General features: G+C 42.8%; 1 protein-coding gene across 1 annotated transcript; it reads right to left on the bottom strand.

Moving 5' to 3' along the window:
• Positions 1 to 6602: 6602 nt before the first annotated feature.
• gpib (glucose-6-phosphate isomerase b) lies at positions 6603 to 11636 on the bottom strand. Its single transcript, XM_008310863.3, has 18 exons — positions 11444 to 11636; positions 11158 to 11248; positions 10919 to 10987; positions 10708 to 10827; positions 10528 to 10611; positions 10270 to 10416; positions 10098 to 10169; positions 9967 to 10011; positions 9798 to 9851; positions 9232 to 9292; positions 8949 to 8992; positions 8699 to 8851; positions 8460 to 8589; positions 8305 to 8381; positions 7762 to 7890; positions 7302 to 7377; positions 7076 to 7142; positions 6603 to 6932 (listed from the first exon to the last, which is right to left on the bottom strand). The coding sequence occupies exons 1-18, from the start codon at positions 11560 to 11562 to the stop codon at positions 6809 to 6811; spliced, it is 1662 nt and encodes a 553-aa protein (XP_008309085.1). The 5' UTR covers positions 11563 to 11636; the 3' UTR covers positions 6603 to 6808.
• Between the last annotated feature and the right edge of the window lie 483 nt (positions 11637 to 12119).

The following is a 12119-nucleotide window of genomic DNA, read 5'->3' as shown; positions in this document are numbered from 1 at the left end:
GTGACAAAGCTCTGAAAGCGAAAATCGTTATCGTTTTTTAAATTCTGACTCATCGTGACAGCGTTGTTTTCGCAGCTCTCTAACGTGGACGGAAAAAAAGTTCTTGTTGCTCACAACTTTTGTCATTTTACTGCTGAAAATGTATTTAATGTTCCATCAGGTTTAAATGTGACTGAGTGACCTCACTGTGTGACACAGGCCCTGAACTGTCACCAGGTCTGCTGTGGTGTTGATTTTTTAAAGGGACAGTCCTGAAAACCTGGAGCTGCTGGTCCAACTCAGGTTTTTCTAGAGGAGCTGATCCAACACTTTCACTTACGTCCATGTCTGTGAATGTGCAGTGTGGATCTAAAAAATCAAACATATGTGAGACACAAAAAAAAAAAAATGACGGTTTTCAACTCTCTGGTGCTGGAAAAAAAAAATCAGGACAAGAAGGTTTTCCTTCTGGGTTTCAGTTACCGATGCATTTAAACGATTCGCGGCAGAATTAAAGAATTAAAGATACTGTAGGGAAGTTCTGTTTCTGAGGAAAACACTGTGCCGTTCCTGCACTAAGCAAAACTCCCAGCTGCTGTACATGTCTGCAGACACCCCCCCCCCCGTGTCCCCCCCGATACATGTTCAGATTGTTTGTATGTTGACTTGTGTGTGTGTGTGTGTGTGTGTGTGTGTGTGGATGGCAGGACCATTGCACACATGCGTCTCACTGTGTTTGCTGGGCAGCACAGCATCCGACAGTGACCCCCGGTCTCTCTATCCTGACACTGTGATGATTTTTTGTTTTTTTTTTCCCGACTTTTATTCCATATAATTGCAGATGTAACTGTGGGTGTTTGTTCTACGCTCTGTTCCATCCACCAACAGTTACCGAGTGTTGATGGACACAGGTGAATAGAAATACTACTGAATGTGTCACAGACAGGGGGCGACAGGGAGCGGCGGAGGGTGAAGACGGCGGGGTCTCCACAGACAGGAAGTGCTTTTTATTGGAACCTTGGAATGTAATTTTTTTATGGTCGTGTATTTGTGGAAGCAGAAAGAAAGCGACGACCGCGTGCTGTACATGAGAAGTTGCCCCCGTTGTTGGATGTGTTTTTTTTTTTGTTTTTTTTTACCTCGACTTTGTACCTTTCGTGTGTGTAAAGAATGAGGCCTTTTTTTTCTCGACTTGTCCTGCACAACCGTGTACTGTATCGGCGCCGACGTAACGATCCACAGTGTGCCCCCCCCCCTTTAAAGATGTCTTAATTCACCTGTTGTAAAAGTACTACTTCAGTTTCTATTGTATAGTGCACAGCTAGTTAACCTGTACATAAAGAGGCTAGTTTTTTAATTTTTTTTTTTTTTTTCTTTCAAACATCACTTGGAAACAGAAGTCTGCTCCTACTGGTAGTTCCAATAAGCACATCTCAGTACCTGTCACACAACTTTTGTATCTCTAAATGTTGTTTTGATTACCTAGATGGTTCATAAAACGAAAAAAAAAACAAAAAAGGAAACTAGATCTATTTATCTAAACCTGAAAAGTCTAAAGTTATTTAATGTATTAAAAAATCAGGATGTATCATTTAACTGTAGATGACATGATCCGCTTTTTCAATAAAGTGGTTTTGTAGCTAACTGCAAAAGTGGTCCATGCTGTTAAATATTTACTCCTCTCTTTTCACACACACACACACACACAGGCAGAGTACCGGTGTGTACACCACAAACATGATATTATCAGAGAAGCGGAAACTTCCCAACAGAAACTCAGTCGTCGGTCAGTTCCCTCGTCTCTCACACATTCCTGGACGTGCACACAAACAAGATGCGTCGATACGGGGGAACTGTCTGTGAAGTCACTGCAAATCATTTCCAAGAAACGGGTTAAGGGCCGTAGAATGTTGGCAGGTTGACTTTTTTAGGTGGTTTAGGTTCATTTAAGTGAGTTTTTTGACATTTTGAAGGAACCGTAATCGTTTCCTGTGAATCGTAAAAAATATATTATTTACAATGATACTATGACTGTTAAATCACACAGAATAAAACAACAACAAAATGACAGCAAAAAAATAGTTATCTCTGAGAGACTCCTAATACATGGACCCCTAGTGGTACGCTAGGAATTTACAGGCAGCACATTTACATTAGTCACATTTTAGGTTTACATTTTTGTTTAAGGTTTATTTGCCAAAATACACACACTGTCACATTTTAGGTTTACATTTTTGTTAAAGGTTGATTTGACAAAATACACACACACACATATTTATATATAGAGAGAGAGAGAGAGAGAGAAAGAGAGAGTACTTCTAGAGTGTCAAACCTTTGACGCGTACAAATATTCTCTGGCATTTATACATAAATATGTGGTGAAGAAAATTAAAAAGTCAGGCTCAGATTATATCAGCACCGCAGAGGGTTTGACACAAAAGCACCCAGTCTTATGAATTATATTGAGAAAAAAAAAACTGCTTTGATTGACAGGTCTGCGGTGATAGTACAGTATGTATGACTGTAGGCCAAATTATTAATGAAAAGGAACAGGCAGAGAGAGATAAAGAGATTTGGCTCAAAGAAAATGCCTCCTTCACCGTTTCTGTCTCCTGTTTCAACAAGAGCGACTGCACCCGCATTTATCATTTATATTTATATTTATATTTATATTTACCTGTATTGGTAAGTCGGCTGTACATGTGCAGAAGTCACAGGCGTGTATATATATATATATATATATATAGATGCGTACTGTGAGTGTGTACGTGAAAGCACAGTCCGGTCTGCTCTCTGTGGCCGAACACTCCTGCGGACTGAACAGTAGCCCTCACTGTGAGGGGCTGAATGGTGTTGGTTGACATGGGTCTGGGCACAAAGCTCTCTTTATGTGACTGAGGGTTCCACCCTGTGATTCAGGGAGCTGTGTGTGTGTGTGTGTGTGTGCGTGCAGACGTAGTTGCAGCCCCTCGGGGATCTGCTTTGAGGTGAGCTCTGTTACAGTACACAAAGGAACACCTTCCCTCCAGAGCACACAGGTCCGTCCACTGGCAGGAAGTGAGGAGAAATATGTTCGCCACAGGATTACCTCATACAGCCTCAGTCTTTGGTTACTGATACTGCGGCCCTTCTACTGCACCAGGAATGTTTGCCTCTCGTTTGTTGCTCCCTAAACTCCCTGAAAATACAAAGTATGTACATCAATGTGTCTCCTGAAGAAAGGGTCTCTTTATGTTTGAAATCTCAGCTGTGACTTCAGTCATGACATTAATTTAAGTCCAGTTTATCGTCTACTGTGGATCAGTGGTCTCCATCTTTGTACTGACCATTACAGCAGACCAGTAACTCTGCACCAATCAGTTTTGGATCATTAAATTTAGAAAATAAAACATCTTTAACACTATATTCTGTTAGTATCTTTAAATGAAGAAAGTAAATGAAAATGACTGGATTCTTTTTGAATGAAGTAAATTAGTAAAAATGAAGTACATTTTCAGGATCAGGATCCCTCCTGTAGATGACTCCTGCCTGAGGAAGGATTAAAACAGTAGAGACATCAAACTTTAAACTTTTTTACATTACATTACATTTAGCAGACAGGGCCAGATTTAGGGGGTTTGCCGGCCTCAAGTGGGCCCCAGGCCAGGGGTTGGACCTCATCCCAGGAATACAACAATACAACAATAATATGTTTCAGATACACACACACACACACACACACACTATCCTTACTAGGAACCATCAGAAACCATCAAACTCACCAGGAGAGACGGATTTAATCTTTAAAACAAATGTGCGACTGTCAAAGTGTGAAAGTATTGATGTTTTTATTCCCTTTTTTATCTGCAGTATGGTGATGCTGAATGAGACTGTGAAGGGAAAATTCTCACAGTGGATGCAGAAAAACACGCTACTGAGCAAAGAGCACCAACACAGCTTTGGCAAAAACTAAAGACTCAGTTCTGGGAATTCTTCAGGGATCAGAGACATGTCGGAGAAAATGATCCAAATACAACCAGATGGTCTCACGTCCAACACCATGGGAAAATAATGAGCAACAAATGTGATTGTCTTTAATTGGTCAAGAAGGATTTATGTTTCCACAAGGTGTTAAAGAATTGATGCAAACAACTGGGATCTGGTTGAAACACATGGACCCAGAGCCTCAGGCCAGAGTCTCAGGGTCAGCCAGAGCCCCCTGTGGCCTCATGGGAGAACTACTGGCTCTCTTTGCTGAGAGGGAACAAACTCTACCCACATACTTGAGTAAATCTTTATATAACTCCAGCAGTCGTGGGAAAATGAAGCTGAGCTTCACTGGCTGTGTGTTGTTTTTTTGTTGTTGTTGTTTCTGCATCACTTCGATCAGTCGGGGATTTGATCCCAGTCATCTGGTTCTGATCCGGTGACTGTAAACCACTGTACTGATATAACTCCAACACTGTTGTGTCCTGAGTCCGAGGTTCAGCGACCGGCTGATTCTGTCCACCCTCTCTAAACCTTCAGGTTTTCTTCTGTGTTTTTAAGTGGGTGCTGATCATCTCTGAGTGGCATGCTGCCACCTACTGGATCATTTTGATTACATGAAAACAGAAGGTCAGATCCCTGCAAATCAGTGGATTTCCTTTTGTTTCCTGTCATGCTCCCCCCCCCTTGGGGACAGAAATGTTTTCACCACCACTGCCCCTCAGAGTCCCCACCTGTATATTTTTATCTGTACAAACCACTGTATGAGTTGCTGCCACCTAGTGGCTGGAGGCTTGTTATTATTCAAGCATTACAGCAGTGGTACATTTATGTCCAGTGTGCCATATACCATCTTAAGCCCCCCCCCACCCTGCCCCACCACCCGGGCCCGCCCCACGGTTTGAGAACGACTACTACAAATGAACAGAGCCCAATTTATTCCCCATTAAAATGACTGAGGGGATTTTAATTTATGATTGTAAATATGATTTTTTTTTTTTTTTTCAAACACGTGCCTTCTTAGAAAACCCAGTACCGCCGTGTTCTGCAGGGTTGTGTGTTTTCAGTTCCTGGAAAGCTGCAGACCATGAAGGCATTCCAGTGAAGTTCAAACCAGAATCAAATCTGGCTTCAGATTCACAGGACGCTGTTTTATCCCAACTGGTTCTGAGCTCGTCCACAGGACGTTAGGTCCAGACCTGCCAGCAGCCCGGTGCGTCGTGATGCATGGTAATGTGTGAGGGAAGAGAACAGACGTCTCACAACAACAACGTAATGTTCTGCACCTCCTCGGAGGAGGAGGAACGCCGTGTTCTAACCCCTGCACCCGGCGCCGTCATGAACCTGACACTGCACATTCAGAAAGTGACGGAGCGCACATTGTTCCCGCAAACTTGAAATAGGGCGCACCGAGACCCGGGCTGGGCCCGAGGGGCACCTCTTCAACAGGCTGCCGGGTGGAGAAAAAAAATGTGACTGACAGGCCCGACCAATAAAGCATGAAGTGGAATGTGAGGGAATGAAATGCCATTGTTCGACAAACATCTCAGGAACGCACACAGCGCCTTTTTTCACGCTGCCACTTCTTTCTGCTCCGCAGTGAAAAAAGAAAACCAGGCAGGTTCTCAAACATTTGTTTCTCATGATGATCTGCTGCTGAAGGCAGTTTACACAGAGTGGATCGAGTTTAAATAAACTAGTAAACAGTAGAATCTCACAGGAATTCTGCTCTCACACTCTGGGAGAACACTAGGAGTGTATGGTGGTGGTGAGAGGCAGACTTTTACCTACATTTGTGTCTTCGTTTCCTTTTATTACAATGATGAGGAGGACAATATTGTCATCATAAAGGAAGTCAGTTGTCAATAAAAAGCCGAAGAGGAAGAAAGCTCCATCTTACAGTAATGTAAAATGAAAACCATTCTGTCGTGGTTTGAGCTGCTCCTCACTCAGACTCTGTCTTCTGTATTTTATCTCTGAGCAGGAGATGAAACGTGAACAAGTTGGATTTAAAATAAAGTTGTTGCCTGGCAACAGCGTTGAAGAACCAGTGGTGTCTGGGGGTCTAGGATTTTTTATTTCCTTTTCAACTTCTTCTCCTTCTTCTTTGTATTCACACATTCTGAAATTGCACCAAAACGTCGGTGTTAATAAAATACTGTAGGATGAAAAGCAGTGACGTGTGTTTCAGGTCGGATGTGCTGGTGCAGCTGGGATTGGTCGTTCTTTATTAACCAGTAGAATAAAGGGATGGATGTTTTTTTTAATTACTGTGGATGTGTGTCACCTCTGATGATACTTAGTTTTTGGATTTTTACATATTTTAATGTGTTTTAATTGAATTGTGTCTGTTGTTGTGGCTCTTCTCTGAATTCTCAAGTACAAAAAGTGATTATAAAATAAATGAGAGAACTGTTTGTTTTCCCCCTTAGAGTCAAACGGAATCTGGGGGTTTTGTGTGGGGGGAGTGGGGTGGGCACGGTGCAGATGGACTCACCTTTGACCCTTTGTTCCCTAGAATTAATGCCGTTGGTTGATTTTTGTCTAAAATTGTCACAACAGTGCCATCTGGTGGCGTCTTAACTCGCGGCCTTTTGAGCGGGTCTTTGAATAGGATGGTAATACAGAGAGTACAGAGCCGTTGACCTTCAGTGGAATCATTTGGAGACATTTATTCCAGAAATATATTTTCTGCAGACATCTGTTTGTGGTGATCTACTGTAACAAACATAGGAAAAACAACAACAACAACAACAACAACAACAACAACAACAACAACAGATCTCTGTGTGGAAGTGACTGGTGCCTCTCCTACAGCAGCTCAGCAGACGTCCGCTGATGTTGTGTGGGGTCGTGGCTCAGCTCAGGAGAAGTTCTTCTTCAGGAAGTTGATGAGTCCGTTGGTGGAGGAGTCATGTGACTGGACCTCCGTGGTGTCCTTCAGCTCAGGCTCTATCTTCTTGGCGAGCTGTTTGCCCAGTTCCACGCTGAAAGTAGAGTGGAAAAAAAACAGGAAAAAATGACGGTGACGGGAAGACGTGAAGAGGGAGTGAGCAAGAAATATCTCAGAAGTCAAACCATCTCCATATGTAGTATACATTTGTAACATTTGTAGTAGTGGCCGACTCACCCCCACTGGTCAAAACTGTTGATTTCCCACATCAAACCCTGAACGAAGATTTTATGCTCATACATTGCTGAGAGGAGACAGAACGGCCATTCATTCATTATGTATTAATTATTTTTTGTTGTTGTTGTTAAATTTCTGAGCCAATGTGCTTCAAATAAACCATGCAGTGCTACTGGATGTTCTTACCGATCAGTGTTCCTATGAGCCATGCACTGGATGTTCTTACCGATCAGTGTTCCAAGTGTGAACGGAGTCAGTTTTTTGAAGATGATAGAGTTGGTCGGTCTGTTACCCTGGAAAACCTTTGTTAAACACGAAGAAATTATTTTAAGTAACACAAAGATCAAACTGTTGGAGAGCTGTGGAAATATTTCAAAGCACGAGTTTATTTATGGACACTAGAGGGCAGCTTTCGCGTTTGTTTCTGTCTAGTGTAAACAGACATGTCTAACGTCAACATAATACGGCTGCTTGGGTTTTAATACATCAATTTTACTTTGCAGAACAGCGGCCTCTGCGGCCATATGAGTAACTGCACTCCTTACGTTTGAATCCGTTGTACTTTTAGCAGCGTCTGTTTTTCACATGGATGTGTTGACAGTTTAAGCATCATTTTTTTAAAATGTTGGTGTTGAATCTGGACTTCACGTTAATGTAAAGTTTCATTCCTTCTTTATTTGACTCACTTTGTGAGGCAGGATCTTTTCCAGAGCTTCACCACTCAGCCCACTGGCCTCGAGCTCCTTCCTGACCTCCTCTGTGGTCTTCCCCCTCATCAGAGCCTCTGTCTGGGCCAGGAAGTTGGACAGTAGAATCTGTAGATGAAAGCATACAGAACAACAGCCGTCGAGAATTAGTGTGAAGCTTTTAGAAGCTTCAATTATTATATGTGGTTATGGTGCTAGAATAATAATAATAATAATAATAATAATAATAATAATAATAATAATATTCTGCTAAAACCAAACCTGTGTTTCAAGAGTTTGGTATTATGCTGGACAAACCTTTGACCTTTTTGTTCAAAGGTCAAAAGTGTGTCTTTCTCTGTTCACACATTTGAACTCTGAGGTCACTATGATATTTATTTCTGCCTATTACAGCATTGCTTTATCGTTTCTCTCTTTAGAACGTATGTGTAAATGGAAGTGGGGTCGTCTGACCTCGGTGAACTGAAATAAACTGAAATAAAAAATATAATTTGTTTAGGTTTGACAGCAGTGACACTGTACCTTGTGGTGGAGGTTGTCTCTGATTGGATGTTGAGACTGAGCCGGGATCAGGAAGTCACAGGGCACCATGCGTGTTCCTGCAGCGGAGACCACAGTGATGCTGTTAACGTCAGGGCGCAGCGTGTGTGTGTGTGTGTGTGTGTCGTCATCATTACCCTGGTGGATCAGCTGGTAGAACGCATGCTGACCATTGGTTCCCGGCTCTCCCCACACGATTGGCCCAGTGTGGTAGTTTACACGGGCACCTTGGTTGGTGATGTACTTTCCATTGGACTCCATGTCGCCCTGGTCAAAAAGTCGACAGAATAATGTTTTAAAGACACATTCATCGTCTTTATGGACTGAAAAAGTTAGAATAGAACAGGAAGTGGTCTGAGGAGAACTGTTTTTACACCTGTTGGAAGTATGCAGTGAAGCGGTGCATGTACTGGTCGTAGGGCAACATGGCGTGTGTCTCAGAGTGGAAGAAGTCGATGTACCAGATGCCCAGCAGAGCCAGCAGAACGGGGGCGTTCTTGTCCAGAGGAGCGGTGCGGAAGTGGTTGTCCTGTAGGAGGAGGAGGAAGATGTCAGTGTTTTGGTTTTTTGTTTGTTTTTTTCTGGCAGCAGCTGCTGAGAGAGACGAGTCAGTCTGTGTTACCCACCATCCAGTGAGCTCCTGAGAGAAGCTTCTCAAAGTTGTCAAAGCCTGATGAGGACATGGGGACAGAGGAGTGGACAGTATAGAGTTGACAGTGTATTATTTTTAACAATATCAACAAAACAAACAGTGTAGACTTTAATAATAATTCTAAACTACCTGGTTCTTTATTTAATGACTTCTAATGACTCTGAGAGAATTTTGTTTTTGAAGACCGTTGTCTCTGTTTACATTCAGATTAGAAAAGGTTTTGTTCTAAAAGAATGTGTCGTGTTCTTTGTACAAACCGATGTGGAGGGCGATGGACATTCCAATTGCAGACCACAAGGAGAAACGACCACCAACCCACTGAAAAAAAAAATCCATATCTATCACAAAACACATTTTATGTGTAGTTTTATAAAAGCACGTTCCATGCAGAGATATATTTAATATGTATAATGTAAATATTTAACTAGAGATAATTTTTAAAAACAAAACTAACAAGCATTTCCTGCTGCATTTTTGTTTTTGATGAACAAACAATGGAGTCACTCTTCACGTTCTGCAGGTGACGGAGGCCGCGTCACAGCTTTTTTTCCCCTTGTGACCAAATGCAGCCCTTTGACCTTTGATGCCACGCAGCCTTTACAGTTACCTCCACAGGAGAAAAGGTCGCTACCAATAATAACTGTGTCTGCAGAGAGCGGCTTCTGGTTTCCCAGCAGCTGCTGCTGCTGCTGCTGACCACGTCCAGAGACCCACCTACTTCACAGGTCAAAATCTGTCTTATTTATAGCTGCTGCCTTTGGCCTTATCATAGTGTATGTGAGATGTTAGTGGATGGTGAAGCTGCAGGCTGAGGAGCACTCACATCCCAGAACTCAAACATGTTCTCAGTGTCGATGCCAAAATCTTTCACTTTGGGCTGTGGGAGAGAGACAGAGAGAGAGAGAGAGAGAGAGAGAGAGAGAGAGAGAGTCAGGATCTTATCTCTGGACACAGGGGGAAGATTTACATCCTGGCATTGTGTCTTGACTCACTCCATTTGTAGACAGGGCAACAAAGTGTTTGGCAACAGCAGATTTCTGTTAAAAAAACAAACTTTTATTTATTTATTTTACAGTATATGACAACAGAACTGCAGTATACTGTCAGCTCACTTCTTACTCACATCTTTGGCATGTTCAAGGAACCAGGCTTTGGCTGACTCAGCGTTGGTGATGGTCTCTTGAGTAGTGAACGTCTGTAAAAGAACATCCAGAACATTTCTGCCTGTGGACCACCTTCACTCTCAAATGTGAGCTGTTCGTCCGGTGCGTTCATCACCGCGTCAGCCACCGTACCTTAGATGCGATGATGAAGAGCGCCGTCTCAGCGTTGAGCTCTGCCAGTGTTTTGGCGATGTGCGTTCCATCAATATTGGACACAAACCACACACGTGGTCCACCTTTTGAGTAAGGCTTCAGCGCTTCAGTCACCATCAGGGGGCCCTTCAGTCGGAGGAACAAAATACAAACTGAAGCTGAGCCAAACTGAACTGTTTGAATAAGTAAAAGTGCTAAAGGAGTTGCAGTTTTTTTTGTTTTTGTTTTTGCACTCACAAGATCAGATCCTCCAATGCCAACATTGACAACATCTGTGATGGATTTTCCTGTGTAGCCTTTCCACTCACCGCTGCGAACTTTCTACAGACAGATGAGACATAGAAAATAATAAAACCATCAGCTCAGCTGCAAACTGGGTTCAACTTAAAACGCTAGCCTGCTCTGTCTTTAACTTACGTGGCAGAAGCCCTTCATCTTCTCCAGGACCTTGTTGACGTCGGGCATCACATCCTTGCCGTCACACATGATGGGAGTGTTGGAGCGGTTTCTCAGAGCAACGTGGAGCACAGCGCGGCCCTTCATGTGTACACAACAACAAAAGGTTCTTAGTTATCCAAAGGTTTAACCTGGCCTTTCACTTTATTAAAAATATGAAAGTCGAGTCCACCTCGGTGAAGTTGATCTTCTCTCCTTTAAACATCTTCTCTCTGGCAGCTTCAATGCCTCTGGACTTGGCCTAAAGAAGACAACAAATATCCGTCTGTCTTGACAGAAATACACAAGAACATCCAAAGAACATGAAGAAAATGATGACCTTTTTAACCTGCTATTTCTATCAGACTCAAACTGATGGCTTATGTGAAGTAGTTTAAAGTTCAAGAGGATAAAGATGATTTTTTTTTTTACCAGCTCAACCAGCATCTTCATGACTTCCTCTGTGACCAGGTTCTTTGAGTAGTCCAGGAGAATGTCTCCATCCTCTGTTTTCAAACTGAGGCTGTTCAAACACACATGGATGATGAGGCAGAACAGAGGATTGTCCGACTAAAATAATTTGATAATATTTGGTGTTTTATGTGATATAAATATAACATATGTACGTATGTATTATGTAAAACCCGAAACATACACTGATGCTGTGCACACTACATATTTGTCAGGTTAAAAAAAACACATTTGAACAAACTAATACCTGAGCTTGTTGAATCTCTCCTTGTCAGTTTCAAACATGTGCCTCATGTTCAGGTTCAGGGCATGGGCTGTGTACCACTCCTGCAGCTTGTGGAAGTTGGGGTCTTGCGTGAGTCCCATGTTGTCCAGGAGAGGGCTTGCTGTGCTCCGCTGTGCTCAAGTAACCAGGCTGAGTGAGCTCCGTCTGAGGACACAGTTTTTCAGGGGCAACCAGAGGCCCCTCCTACCAGGGGCAATATTTAGGACCAGTGCCCATCAAATGCCTAAACTGTCCTGCAGGGGCAGCACAGTAGATGTAATCCATGCAGGGCTATTTAAACCTTAGTGTGATGTGGTTCGTATGTAGTAGTGAACAGTAGGGTTGGGATCACTTGCACGCACACACACACACACACACACATTCTTCCAGCTGCTTCCTTCAGTTGTTGCCATGGATTATCTACCTCCTCCTTCAGGTCCTTTGCCCCCTCTGCTGTTACACCAAACATGTGCATGCCCTCCCACACTATTTTCATGACTTTTCTCCAGGGTTTTCCACATTTCCTTCCGACTGAAAGCTCCATATTAAACATCCTGTTTTAGGGTTTATAAACTTTCCATCCTCTAATCATCTCAGCTATTTTCCAATCACGTCCACCGTGGTCACTCAGCTGTAAAAATCTCTGGTAATTCTACGT

Source organism: Cynoglossus semilaevis, chromosome 5 (assembly GCF_000523025.1).
Source record: "Cynoglossus semilaevis isolate Cse_v1.0 chromosome 5, Cse_v1.0, whole genome shotgun sequence".
NCBI classification, from domain to species: Eukaryota; Metazoa; Chordata; class Actinopteri; order Pleuronectiformes; family Cynoglossidae; genus Cynoglossus; species Cynoglossus semilaevis.
Note: the sequence above shows the minus strand (reverse complement) of the source record. Positions and strands in the feature narration are given on the sequence as shown.

Bases quoted from the DNA above. Each gene is read 5' to 3' on its own strand.
- gpib (XM_008310863.3), bottom strand. From the start codon at position 11,562: ATGGGACTCACGCAAGACCCCAACTTCCACAAGCTGCAGGAGTGGTAC. The intron at 11,249-11,443 runs GTATTAGTTTGT...GTGTTTGAACAG, and splicing joins GAGAGATTCAACAAGCTCAG to CCTCAGTTTGAAAACAGAGG. The intron at 9,852-9,966 runs GTGAGTCAAGAC...TCTCTCCCACAG, and splicing joins TTGCCCTGTCTACAAATGGA to CCCAAAGTGAAAGATTTTGG.